Source organism: Lampetra fluviatilis, chromosome 8, assembly GCF_964198595.1.
Source record: "Lampetra fluviatilis chromosome 8, kcLamFluv1.1, whole genome shotgun sequence".
Taxonomy (NCBI): domain Eukaryota; kingdom Metazoa; phylum Chordata; class Hyperoartia; order Petromyzontiformes; family Petromyzontidae; genus Lampetra; species Lampetra fluviatilis.
In genome coordinates, this window is record NC_136282.1 from 7240550 (window position 1) to 7254363 (window position 13814).

At 46.6% G+C, this 13814-nt stretch overlaps 2 protein-coding genes across 2 annotated transcripts in view; one reads left to right on the plus strand and one right to left on the minus strand.

The window, feature by feature from the left end:
- The window catches only part of LOC144933721 (glycogen [starch] synthase, muscle-like), a 44408-nt gene extending 40450 nt beyond the window's left edge, over window positions 1-3958 (minus strand). Inside the window, exons 1-2 of the mRNA XM_078858787.1 lie at window positions 3817-3958; window positions 3618-3747 (exon numbers count right to left, since the gene is read on the minus strand). Coding sequence (XP_078714913.1) covers window positions 3618-3729 — 112 coding nt within the window. The 5' untranslated portion in view covers window positions 3730-3747; window positions 3817-3958. The remainder of the gene's footprint in view (window positions 1-3617; window positions 3748-3816) is intronic.
- A 4294-nt stretch (window positions 3959-8252) lies between these two features.
- On the plus strand, window positions 8253-13381 carry LOC144933722 (uncharacterized). Its single transcript, XM_078858788.1, has 3 exons — window positions 8253-8495; window positions 8958-9063; window positions 11842-13381. The coding sequence occupies exons 2-3, from the start codon at window positions 8960-8962 to the stop codon at window positions 12416-12418; spliced, it is 681 nt and encodes a 226-aa protein (XP_078714914.1). The 5' UTR covers window positions 8253-8495; window positions 8958-8959; the 3' UTR covers window positions 12419-13381.
- The last annotated feature ends 433 nt before the right edge of the window (window positions 13382-13814 follow it).

Here is a 13814-nt window from a genome sequence, read left to right on the forward strand (position 1 = left end):
GGCAACTCCAAGCCAAGCATTGGCAGTGTATTTTAAAAGATATGTCCCTTTCATTATTTCAAATGTGGATAGCTTAAAAAAGGCAGGCATTTATGCAATGCACTGAAACCAATTATTGTCCCAGATTCTGGAATCAACATTCACCTTCTTCGCTACTTTGGCAGTGGTTGGTGAAATACTTTATTTTATTTTTCATACAATGTCTACACACAGTAACACTGCAAATGTTGCCCCCCCCCATATCCCTGCTGGGTGGAGCAGCGGTGAAGTAATTAGTGCAGTGAGCCGTGAATTCAGTGAGCAGAGTTGACCCGGGTTCAATTCCTGGGGTGCGTGAGGACAGCCTTCTCGCGGTCCAACCGATTGTTTCAACGACCTCCCGGTACGAGTCGCAAGAATCAAAGTCATTCAAATGGTCCTTCTCAGGGCCACGACTAACCGTGCCATGGAACCAGCACTGAGGATCTGCAAGCAACCTAGACACGGATTGAATTCTTGTTACTCAATTTCCATACGAAAGAGTCACATTCCTGGTCACGGCTAACATCAGCGACCAGTGATAACGGAACATGTCCGAGGCATACCTTCAACCTACTCTGGCCAGCATGGTGAAGTATGGTAAAAAAAACAACTCCTACGATTGACTTGACGTGGGGAGGCTTTATTTCAGCCACGGATTGACAAAAGCCTGTACATTCTTGCTGCGATTATTATGCCCGTGCAGCGACACGTGATCCCCAGGTAGCGATGAATGAGTTGTGTGTTTTAAATGGAGCCCTTGCCACTTTAGGTAGCCAACGAGGCCAAATAGTTGCGGGAAATTTGCAAGCAGCAGCGATCTATCAAGCTGGTGAAACATCGTTGCCCTGCTCATCCCTTTATTCTCATTTTGGATTTTGATTTTCTCAACATCGCAGGCTTGCACACCCCCACACTACAGGTGAAAAGCATCGAGATAAATTAACTTTGGACTGCGCAAAGAAGCATCTCACACGACAGTTGAGATGTACTTCAGCTTTGGAAGGCAAAGTGCCACACTATTGGTGCCGTTGGTGCAAATATCCACCCACCCCAACCCCCCAACTGCGTCGCAATCGGCAATGCTCTCCTTTTGTTCTGGGCGCAGTTTGTGGCAGCATGCCGCTTTGATTACTGGGCACGACCATGCTCGCGGATCGTGTAGACGGTGGCCAAAGCTGGGGCGAGTTAGAGACCGCACCGGGGAGAGACAGAGAGGCGGGCGCGGTCCCGTGTCGCGCAGGTCACGACACAAACGCCGAATTTGTGCCGAGAATAATGCGCTCCATTCAACGGCCCAGGCCGGCCTATAAATAGCGCCGAGACTGGGTCACAAAGCGCGCATCTTGGCAAGAGCCACGCTGTACCACCCCCACGCAAGCAAGCAAGCAAGCTCGGCTCTTGCATAAGCAAATTCAGCGCACAAATCTGTTTACACACCAGGCGAGCGCACGCGTGTGCATTTCAGTAATATCGGTATCGAGAGAGAGAGAATTACGTTACACCCCCTTCCCTCCCCCCGCTCGTCGGCCGTGAAAACATGTTTTTTTGTGCAAATGCACGCTGTAGGTTCGCAGACCAAATTAAACGTTTTTATTTTACCAGGTGAGGCCCGCTGGGCTGCACAGCTCTTACAAAGGCATTCGTTTTAAAATGTGCAACTTGATCCTTTCTCTGAAAAAAAAACCTACTTTTAATTATCCAGAGGTTTTTGGGTTAGATCGGGTAAATATAAATACATATCTGTCAACCCCTACGGTTTACCCGTATTCGTGCACAGGGAAATTGAGTAGTAGTACTACTAATATACAGGGAAACTGAGTAGTAGTACTACTAATATACAGGGAAATTGAGTAGTAGTACTACTACTATAAAGGGGAATTGAGTTCAGGTCCATAAGGCGTACAGCCGTTTCAATGCAGGAAAAAAAAAGTTGTCTATTTGTGTTTTTCCCTTATGATGGGGCTTTGTAGGATGAACGTTGAAATTTATAAGGACACGAGTGACCAATTAGGTCAGAATTGGTCTGTAATAAGGTAGGCACTGGTAAGGGTTTGGTAGGTGTGTAAATGCGTCGTTAAACCCGCCACCACCCGACACAGCCAAGTAGTAAGATTTGTCACATGATCAGAACAAAACATGCCAATCAATGCGTTACTAGTTCAGATATATTGGAGAGGAAACCGACAACATATGAAACAAATGATATGTTTTACCCTTTCCGGCAAAAAAACAGGTGTTAAGATGTTCAAACACCAACTAGAAACGTTTTGCTAAGAATAAAGTCTGCATTAACCACACGCACCAGTGGTGAACATGCTCTGATATATGGATAATATTTGAAACCGATTGGCCTACACCAGAGACCGCCTTCTTTAGGGCCTGGTGTCACCAGTGTCAAAGCAGAAAGCGCCTAAAGGCGAACAGCACAATGATAATGCCACTATCAAAGCATTCATAGCTCGGGGTGAGCAGCTACAAAATGGGACCCTTTTGCCAGTTTTGAAACCCACAACATTAACAATTAGAGTACGACGTTTCGCCGGTAATTACAATTAGCCTCGTCAAGCAACAGCCTGCGTCACAACTCATCAGGAGACAGTTGGGAATGGAACTCAAGATATCCGAGCACATAGACGAGTGTGCTAATCACACCACCACCACCACCATCCAAGCATTCACAGTCATGGGGCATTTAGAAACCACTCTCACTCTCCAGAAGAGTTCAACCTCCATTCTCACACAAAGCATCTCGATCGCGTGCTCCAAATGAATTTCACAACACCCTTCAAATATATGCCTGCTCTTTGGATAAATATGGAGAGATATACAGCACCGTGTTCGTGAATGGGCACTAATGACTGCAGCCATTTGTCATGAGGATTCAGCCCCCACTCTTAAACAAGTGCAGTAGTATTGCGAGTCAACTTTTCCATTGTGTAAGGAATTCGTCTCACCCGCATGCAGCTGGAATAAATAGCTTATTGACATAAAAGGGTTGCCAATTTACAATACCAACAGCGGGCAATACGGCTATGCTATGCCAGACCGTCAAACAGTTTCCAGAACTTTCTACGGTGCGACAAGGCGAGTTGAAACAAATACGCGACTGAGGCTGGACAAAAAAAAATAAAGTCTACATTAATCTTCTCCGAATAACAGAGATCAGAATTGCAATCAAGATACATCTACCGGCAAAGATAAAGTTACCCTGGTCCCGATTGCAGCAGGGCAGTTGCTGCCCCGAACACGAACCAGGGCGTTGCTGGCTTGAATCTTACCGATTGCCTGCAACTGCTTTGAGCCCCCCAGTGGTGTGGCGTGAAGAGAATTGGCCCTTCCCGGTGCCAATTCTATTCTTCGTAGCCCAGTGCCTAGGCCCCTCCAGTCTCCTATGGGACGTGAATGCAATTGCACCGTCTTGGTAGCTACGGCACCGTATCGGTATAGCCCACAAGTCCACCACGTGTCGTTGGGTTGGTTTGGGTTGGCGGACAGAAACAAAACCTCGCGAATTCTGGCGCCGCGCCGCAAGCCCTCTCATCATTAGGGCGACTCGCCGTGCGGGTGGCATCAAGTGGCACGCGCGCAGCAGGTACCTTTGTTCGCGACTTCCCACGCGACTTCAAAGAGCACGGCGCCTTCGTGAGGTCTCTGCTCCAGACTCCACTCGCCCACCGACGTCACCGAGATGGAGCGAGACAATGGCATGGTGCGCAATGAGTTCCGCTTGGATGCGGATTACAATTATAATAATGATTATGTATTCGAAAAAAAGCTGAAACCGCAACAACTTACAAGAGCGGCAACATTGGCATCGAGCAGCAGCGCCGAAGTTGCTCTCAGCCGGCTGAGCAAAACTAAAAAAAAAGACTCGTAAAATAATAAATATATCACAACTTTTCTGCGACCCGAAAATGCACGCGAGCACGTGGAGTTGACGTGGTGTGAGAGCCGAGTGGCTGCGGTGCATCGCATCGGGCTCAGGGGCGGTGTTCTGCAGTTCGCAGTCTGCTTTAGCCGGCCCTGGACCAATAACCAACAGGGTGGGCCGGTGGCAAAGTGGTTGGTTGGCGGTGGTGGTGGTGATGAAACATTGCCGCGCGCGCGCACACACACACAAACACGAAGTCATTAATCAACTCCAGCCTTGCAACGATCATCGCTAGGTCGTGACTCGCCGCACGAGTTGCGTTGTCTGGTGACGCTGCGTGCCCGTGATTCACACCTGCACCGCGTGCGCACGTGTGCGATGACGCCCGTCGTTGGACGAACACGTCCGCGTGTGTGTGCGCGACTGCGTTATTGAGCACACTGCACAATGGCATCAAAGATAAAGATCCCCCGCATAGCCTTAACAGACTGTTGCAGAAAGTGCTGTTCGCGAGTACCTATGAAGGCCGGAATGGTACGCGAGGGGGTGGGCTGGCCAACAGCACGCCCAGTGGCGATATTTACACGCCGCACCGGGTACTCATTTGAGGCTGAGTCGACCTAGTGGAGGCCCAGGACCGGTTCAGATAATCGTCACTTGGTGTTGGCCGTGAGCGGGAATCTAATCCGGGTCGCCGGGTTCTGAGCGCAGCGCGCTATTCGCTGCGCCACCGCTCCCACAAAGTAATCGGGACATAAGAATGTGCACTCATACATATACTGCGTGTTTTATACTCATAAGAATCCATAAACAAGTCTTTTTTTACGAGTGCATTCAAAAGAAAAATTTCACCGAAACCACATTTTTGACTTTTTTTTACTTGTGTAAAATAATACTTTTATCTTTACAAATATCGTATGACCACCGCTCGCTCGAGAGGTACAACGCGGCGCATGATGGAGTAATGAAATCAATAGTCGGGTTGAGTGTGCACAGACTTTTTAATTACCGATTCTTTTTTTTTTAAAGCCGGTCATGCATATTTTAGCTCCGCTAAGGAACAATCTGAAGGGCATTCATGTGCGCAGCCGAAGCCTACGCGAGTGCTATTGTGAGACTGGGTTTAATTAGCGCGCCTCGCCGTCTACACACTCAGCTGACAAGGCACGCAATCGGTGACGCTGGAGTGAGTGAGTGATTTGCTTTCAAGTTGTAATGCAAACTTCCTGCGCCTTACATCTCGTCACCCTGGGCAGATGTCTTCTTCAGTGCGCGCCTCGCTCACTGCGCAATTACTAATAAACGCGACGGTGAGTTGTGTTACTTTGGGATTTGAATAAAGGGAGGGGGGGGTGGCGGGGGGATAAAGTCACAACTTGAAATACATACACATTAATATTCATCAGTGGCTGAACACATGGCGTTAAGTGGTGCTGTAATAAAGAGATGGAGGGAGGAGGGGGGGAATTAAATAATTAGACGCAAACAAAGCGCTAACGTCTTCTGTGCAGATACTTATAAATTGGACTCCATTTCCAGATACCCTGTTTCACCACTATCAATCACCATCATCACTGTTGCAAATCATCATCATCAACGTAATTATCATTCTAGATTTGAAGTTTTCGTGATTGCAATGATCCATACTCTTTGGTTCTTTCGGTAAAGTCACGTAGGTAAAAAATAAAATTAAAATAAGAGATAAAAAAAATAAAAGCTAATTAAATCACGACGTTTCGATTGCAATACAAGCAATGATCATCAGGTGTGAAAATCACAGCTAGAATTTTTTTTTAAGTGGGAGAAATGCCGAGGCAAAATTTTCGAGCTGTGATTTTCACACCTGATGATGATTGCTTGTGTTGCAATTGAAACGTCGTGATTTAATTAACTTAAATTAAATTTTTTATATTATTACCTCTTAAAATTTTATTTTAGTAATGATAATTGCCATCAACATAAATCATCATACATAATCATGCGTCATCACCGTTATGTGAATACATTTTATTAATAATATAATTAATGAAAATAATCAATATCATTAATAATTATCAGCATCATAAAACCATCATTTAATTATCATCATCAACATGGTAAATAATCATAGTATATGATCGTCATTGTAAATTGTCATCAACATTGTAATCATCAACACTGCTGTAATGCAATAACAGTGTATACAATGGCCATGTTTATAAATCACCACCACGGATCGTCACGTTAAGTCATCAGTGGCATCGTCGAAAACCAATTATCAAAGCGCAGCAACAGCAGGATACACAGCAGTGTTCTTAATCCCTCCTGGAAAGTCTCACCGAGTCTCAAGACTCTCTTTCACGAGGGTCCCGACGCACTGAGATGCATGTCCAAGCCCATCCATGTGCGTTTGGCTCCATGTGGCACAGGAGCCGAGTCAGCAGAGACACCCACGCACACGGAGAGGGGCAACACTCACAGGTCCGCACAGATTGATTCAAGAATCAAGCTCACCTCGCAGCCCGTTCTCTATCTGCTGCTGGATTATAACCGCCCTTTATTGCGCGTGACGGCGCAACTTGCATTCCTTACGGAGCCCACGACGTTCTTCAAAAAGGGATCTCCACTTTTGTCACTCCACCTCTCGTTCGATCGTTCAACGCGGAACAAAACTTAAAGCTGTGCACGCGTTTACTATTCGGTGGTCTTTGCACAATTTGAAAAGACTGCCTGCCTCCTGTCACGTGATTGTGGAATTTCCACCACCATTGACTCCGCCGAGGGGATTAGCTCTTCCCCGTTTCTCGTGTTGGCAACGTGACAACATTACATGTTTTCAACGCACGCATTGGGTTGATTGAATGAGCCTACGCTGTTGCGTGTTAGTAAGGCTGATCGTAATTGTACAAATGGCCGGGGTGTTTTTTAATAGACTTTTGTCTGCGTTATTTTTGATCAAAGCAAGCTCGTGTCTTTCAAATGTATTATCAGCAGAGTAACAAGTATTTTTTTTGCCAACACGTATGTTCATCATTGTTCATATGACGCCGTCTCTGCACCAAGTGTGCCTTCAGTGTGAGACGGTGTTGGGTTCTTTGTCAATCCACTGCTGGATGACGGATGGCGGTTGTTTGGCCATACTTCACCACGATGGTTGGTGAAGGGTGTGCCGAAGGGAGGGGGGGGGACCCGAGGGGTGTTCCAGGAACCGTATCAGCTCGAAGTCCCCACTGATGTTATCTGTGACCGGCAATCGAATTCAGGTGCCAGGGTTTATGACGCATTGCGCAAATCACGGTGCCACAACTTCGCGTCGCATTATGAACCCCACCGATATCCGCTGCGTATGCAGCACATTGTATCCCTTGTATTTGTACTTCACGTGTTCCTTTTTCTGGCTCTTCGTGTACAATTCCAGGCACGTATATCCCCATGCTTTCTTTGCTCATGTTTAAGCTTTTGTTCAAATTTCTTTGTCAATGTCCATGTTTGTGATCGATGTGTCACAGCAGGAACTATACTCTGAATAAAAAAAAACACTTCTCTTGGCAGATTGGTCGGCTGATTTTCATTACCAAGTTGAGTTTTCCCAAATAAACTACCCCAAGCCACTGTCGTCCATCTTCATTCAATTATTTACTTTCATCAATAACTGCCATGAGTAATATACCTGCACGGTCGTGCTGGTTCTCAATTGAATTACAGGAATAAAAAAAAGCCATGAATATATGCATCTAAAAATCCATTATCAGAACAAAACTGCACTTTTCCCCGCTAAATGTGTACCATTTCTGCAGACGATTAACCGTGAGGTGACAGCAGAGGCACTTCGGGACGATGCATATCAATTGCCAAGTCAATTACCAATTTCTCGGGAACACGAAGCACGCGTTTAAATGTACAAAACAAACACGACCCGGCTGCTTTATGTTTAACATTTCATTTTCTCTCTCTCTCTCTCTCCATCTCTGAATCTCTCTCTGCCTCTCTGTGTGGCACAAATGGCAGGTGAATGGTGTTAATTGCCATGGGAGAGCCGCGCGTCAAATGGACAAAAGCTCAGATTCAAGGGTGCTCGAGGCTTGATCGGATGACTCGGGGGAGGTAGAGGAAACCCAGCTCGTAACCTTTCGGTGTGTTCACAAGTAATGCCCCGACTGGCCGCGTCGCAAAAGAGACGGTCGCTAATTGACGACTTAAAGCCGGATTCAGTTCTCTCCCCACCCCACACTCCGCACTCAATGTGCGGCAGCATCATTAAAGTTGTATGACTCAGGCGTGGGCCCATCTATTATATAAACACCGTCGACAGTCCGCTTTTCGTTGTTTATTCGGGCTTTGATAAATCTTTAATAACAGCCGGAGATGGTCCCGTAAAGCCCCCCCCCCCCCACACGCTCTCTCTGGCTAAACGCACACAGATTAGCAAAAGCAGCACCACGCCAGCCCGGATATATAGAGGGAAGCACGCCGGTGTCTGATCACACATCTCTGGTTTGATAGTGGGAAGCGCATATCCGGACTTGCAGATAGATTACTGGGCGGATAACGAACTATTGCTATCACGATATTACTGCATTGCGCTTTGATATTTAAATAAAGAACTGTGCACCAACACTCTAAGGTTAGTGACGTTCCTTTGAGATGGGCTATATTACTATAGAGCCCACACTTTTACATTGTTTACATAAGTTGAATCGTTCTTCAACACGTCACAATGCGTCTCTTTACACGCATTTTTAAATGCATTGGCTCGTTATGTGTGTGAAAAATGTTGTCGTAGCATAGCGGTTAGCATTGCGCTACGAAAGTTGGTGACTTGAGTTCTGTTCCCGACCACAGTGGCTGACATACGAGCCAGTTCCGGGCCTCCCCTAAGTCGACTCAGCCATTAAATCTGGTGCGACGTGTAAACAACAGCAGCACTGGGTGGACAATTTCGGTCAGAAATCATGCACCATGCTGGTGGGGGGGGGGGGTGCCCCCCCTAATAGCACTGACCGAGTCTATGAAAGGCTAAAGGGGGGGGGGGGGGAGATGTGTGTCTAACGTTGACCCTGCGCCCCCACGTCTCTCACCTGTTCAGGGATGGCGCACGAGACTCTCCTCATCAAGCTCGTGCTCCTGGGTTACCTGTCCACCGGCGGAGTGGCTGCCTTTCTCCTTCTCCCCAGGCTCGCGTCACCTCAAAGGTAAATGTGGCTCCGTGCAGCCTCTGCGCACCACCCATTCCTTGTGTGTTTCACGAGTCACTCCTCCCTCTGAGTTGCTACTATTACGAACTATTTTGTATATTCATCTTCTTGGTTCTTTCGGTCAAGTCACGTAGAAGGGAAGTAATAAAATAATAAAAATAAAACATTATAAAATAATTCTCACGACGTTTCGGCCACAACGCAAGCAGCCGTCCTCAGGTGAAGAAACAGGTCTGTCGAGAAGGCTTCAGACGCTGTCTTCTCGACAGACCTGTTTCTTCACCTGAAGACGGCTGCTTGCGTTGTGGCCGAAACGTCGTGAGAATTATTTTATGTTTTATTTTTATTATTTTATTACTTCCCTTCTACGTGACTTTACCGAAAGAACCAATAAGATGAATCCCTGCAGTCACGAAAGCTTTAAATCGAAATATTTTGTATATTACCAGGTAAGGGGCCACTGAGCCCTTTGGGCTCTTTTTCAGAAGCGACCTCACCACAAATGATAGCTCAGCGAAGTGGCTTATCGCGTGGAAATTTATAGCAGCCAAATACTCGCAACGCGTGTTTCTAAATGTGGAGGGGAAAACCAGAGGACCGGGAGAAAAATCCACGGAGAGAACATGCAAACTCCAAATATACAGCAGGCATCAGGGTCGGAATCGAACCCACGACCTCGTGTATACCAGGCGAGGGAGTTAACATGTCTCCAACGCCGTCCTTCTAACAAAACAAGTACCAGGGCAGGCATATTCCGCATAGATAGAACAGCAAACTACTTGCTGTGCTGCCTGCCGCAGGCACCTCGCTGCTGGTAGTCGTGTTCAATCAACGTCTACACTCACGGATGCCTGTAAAGGGCTACTGTTAAGGCAGGGGGTGATTTAAATGCACTACTTCAAGACTATGCTACGTTGTTGGGCAGCAGAGGGTAGTGCAAAAGCGTGCGACGTTGTACTGTCATTCTATGCTCCCACAGATTTACTAAACAATGTAGATTTACATAGACTCTAAAGTTGGGTTTCCCAAACTCCACTCCTCGCCACCCACCACGTCACTCTCCATTCGAGTACATTTACTCCTTCCACGCTGCATGCGTCCGATGATTGTTAACCACGTCCCACGTGACGCACTAAGCGATTAACGCTGTCTGCATCATCTGGAACGCGTGTACACGCACACGTGGAACGCGTGTACACGCACGTAGACGCACGCCGAGATCTCAGTCTAAACTAGAATCGGGCTATCTATGGGCACAACAAAGTCGCTCCACATAACCCAGGCAGCGACGCTCTTGTGCGCAACTGAAGTCGATGTTCACGTGTTTTTTGCCAGTCCGCCTAGCGCCGCTATTTTACACGTGTGTACAAGTTGTTTTTGTTGTTGTTGCGGCGTTAGAAATCCAACTGGGAAACGGCCCGCGCACCCCAGACAGCCAGCCAGCCAGCCAGGAAGCCAGCGAGAACAACTTTGTTCGAATGCGTATGTTCAACGAATGCAATTGCATATACATGGCGCGCGCGTGGAAATTGATGACAGTTGAATATCTGGGTCCTCAATTCGTGACGCTCCCTCGTGAGGCCTCAATAGCTTGTGAGACGTCCGTGGTAAGAGCTGAGCGCATGCTTGTGTTGTAAAACTCCAGCTTAATGAGTCCATATTTTTTGTATAACTTAATTACCAACCGCGTTAGGTCAGCCCACTGATGTATGAAGCCCTTCATCCCGCCGTGTCGGTCAAGGGAGGTTGTTTTTGAAGAGGAAACTGATTCAGATATCACTCACTAGAAGATGTTAGCCGTGACCGGAAATCGAACTCTCTTGAAACCTCTTGAAGACTACCCCTAGTCTCCCCAGTTCTGCGACCTCTGTTGGAGCAAGGACCAGCAAATCGTCCAGGTAGCACAAGTTGGTTCGCCGCGAATGTTTGTCCCTTGCTAAAGTGTCGTGGCAGAAAGTACCATTCACTGGCAGGCAGCACGAATACTACTAATGCCATTTGCATTGCTTTATTACCCAAGCCCGCCATGTGCCACACAGTGACGTTAAAGGCGCGGTGACCTTTCTTGCAAGAGCTAGGAATTAAGTTTCGTTTAAATACCAGAAAATGCGAAATATGCAAATTACCAGCAACTACATTATATACACTAAATAGCCGCATCAGATGCAATTACGGCACATCAGTTCTCCCTTTCATGATTGATGATGCATTAAAGGAATGGGTCCTCACGTGGCTATGAGATATCAAACACGCAAATCACATCAATAGGGCTGGGTGACTCATGGGGCGGAGAACGTACGAGGCACTGCCGAGATAGAACTGCTTTGTGTGTTTAGTTTGTTGTCCATCCCCCGCACCTCCAATTAGTGCGGTTGGCTACGTACCATTCGAAATAAGTTCAAGATACATAGTACAATGGCTGCACACACACAAACACCGTGATATTTAATTGTATTTTCACTTAATTCTGAATATTCCACATCTGAAAAAAAGGCAGTGTTCATTGACTCGCGATATTCATGGTTTGCCGCGAGCGGAGATGAATCCGCAATTGCGCAGTGGCTTTAGCAGTAATGTGGCGTCGACTTCTGGGGCCGTTCTTTGTCACAAGGTAGTGCACTGTTCGCTGCAAAAGTTCCAAGTTTAAATGTAATCGTTTCATGACACGTCGCTTATAGCGAAAATGTGAATACATCTTTTAAGGGGGGTGGGGGTCAAATGAAAATGTTTTGAAAACAAAAAGATAAAAACGAAATCCCTCTCTGTTCACAACAGCCAGGAGTCACGGAGCTCCGAGAACGACGCCAACGCGGGGGGAGACCCAGGCCGGATCTGGGCGGACGAGGATCAGCTGCAGCAAGAGCAGCTGCAGCTCATGGAGCCAGGTGAAGCTACCTGGTCCTCCGAGGGCCAGGGCTTTCCGAAGGGCTCCGACTTCTTGGAGGAGCTGTGGTTGAGTTCTGATCCCGGTCCCAATCAGCTGGTCAGCCAGCGCGTTGATCGCTCCGTGAGCAGCGTGGCGGACCACGCCGTGATGCAGAAGCGTGGCCGCCTGCTGCAGGAGCTGGCTCGGCAGAACTGGCTCAGCGCGCTGCTACAGGATGTGGGCTCCGTGGGGGCGCGCACCCAGCGTGCTCTCGGCTCCTCTGAGCCGCTGTCCGTGGTGCTGAACGGCGGCGGTGTTGGTGTTGGTGGTGGTCTTGGTCGCGGCGTTGGTGACGGTGGTGTCGAGGAGTCGCGACGCAGGGCGACCGTGGCGGAGGATGGGCTGATCAGGCAGAAGAGCAAGTACCTAGCCGATGTCCACCGGCAGTCCTGGATCAATGCTATCGTGCGTAAGCTTTCCTCGTGAAGGGGCCTTGCCGCTACTCGCCCTTAGGCCTTGCTCTAATGGGCGTTCGACCAGATTTATTGTCACGGATTCGTACGGGAGCGGTGAGTTGAGTTTATGTGGCACATCGGTGAGATTTATAAGCTGAGGTTGAGTCTTTTTTTTTCTTCTTTCATTCAGAGGTTGACGAGTTGTTAGGGTTAGAGATGGGTTAAGTGTTGGATGATTGATGGTTGTAGACAAACATGTTTATACTCCTATTCGATAGAGAAAATCTGAGCCAACGAGTAAGTTATAGCTCAATATTTGGGTAGATATGGGCACAATTAGATTTTAAGATGTATACGATTCTCATTGAATGAGCATTTCTCCCCTTAATTATATTACAATACAGTTTCAATTTATAAAGCATCTAAATTGAGCATCTATTATTGGAGCATCTAAATACAACATCCCCAGATGTTATACAGATGCCATGCGTGTTACTCTTATAATTCTATACTGTGTGGATTAGCTCACAGTTCAACAAAGTTGTGTGAGAATAAGTACTACTTCTAAGCCAGTGCAATTCATCAAATAGTTGCCACAAGCAAACATGGGGAGTCGTGCTTGCTCGTGTCATCCACATTGCACGTGATAATAGGATACAGGAGAGAAGACCGTAGCAAGACAGATGAATGCATAGCAACACGGCCCTCTGCTGTCGACATAACGTGACTCTTGATTTCCAACACCACGAATTTTCCATGTTTACGTTCCTACATATTCAATGTCAAACCAACGGTGATTTGGGGTATACATTTATAAGACTCGGTGCGGTTTCAATCAGACTTTTGTGTGCAATAGTGTCCAGTAATCAGTTTTATTGCGTCAATGTATGTTATTTGTTTTTCTTATTGTCGTTAAAGTATGCTGTCGTGTCTTATACAATGATTCTTTCCTGCTTCGGATTATACCATTAATAAACACTGCAATTTGAAATCTTTTGATGCATTTAGCAATTTACTGTCAGTCACACTGCTTGAAACAAACACAATACAACGAAACAGAGTATTTAGTGATGTTGCTGCGTGCACAAACATATACAAAAAAAACTAAACACATTTAATCAATAACACTGTGTGGCCTGAAAAGGAAAAAATAAAAAAGAGGCGACGTTTCAGGCAATGGCCCTTCTTTGTAACACATACGAACGTAGGCCTACGTTTCACGTAAACAAGTGCATCGACTGTAGTTGGAGCCTACACATGATTTAAAATTAGGTTTAGCCAACAAAAAATTAACATTTATAAAATTGAAATGTAGATAGTGTATAGTATATAGATCAAGTGTCGTCCCTTTAAAACAACATTAGATAAACAGGTCATTGCAATATAAACGCTATTAAAGTCTAATGTTTGCGTTTTATTGACAGTGT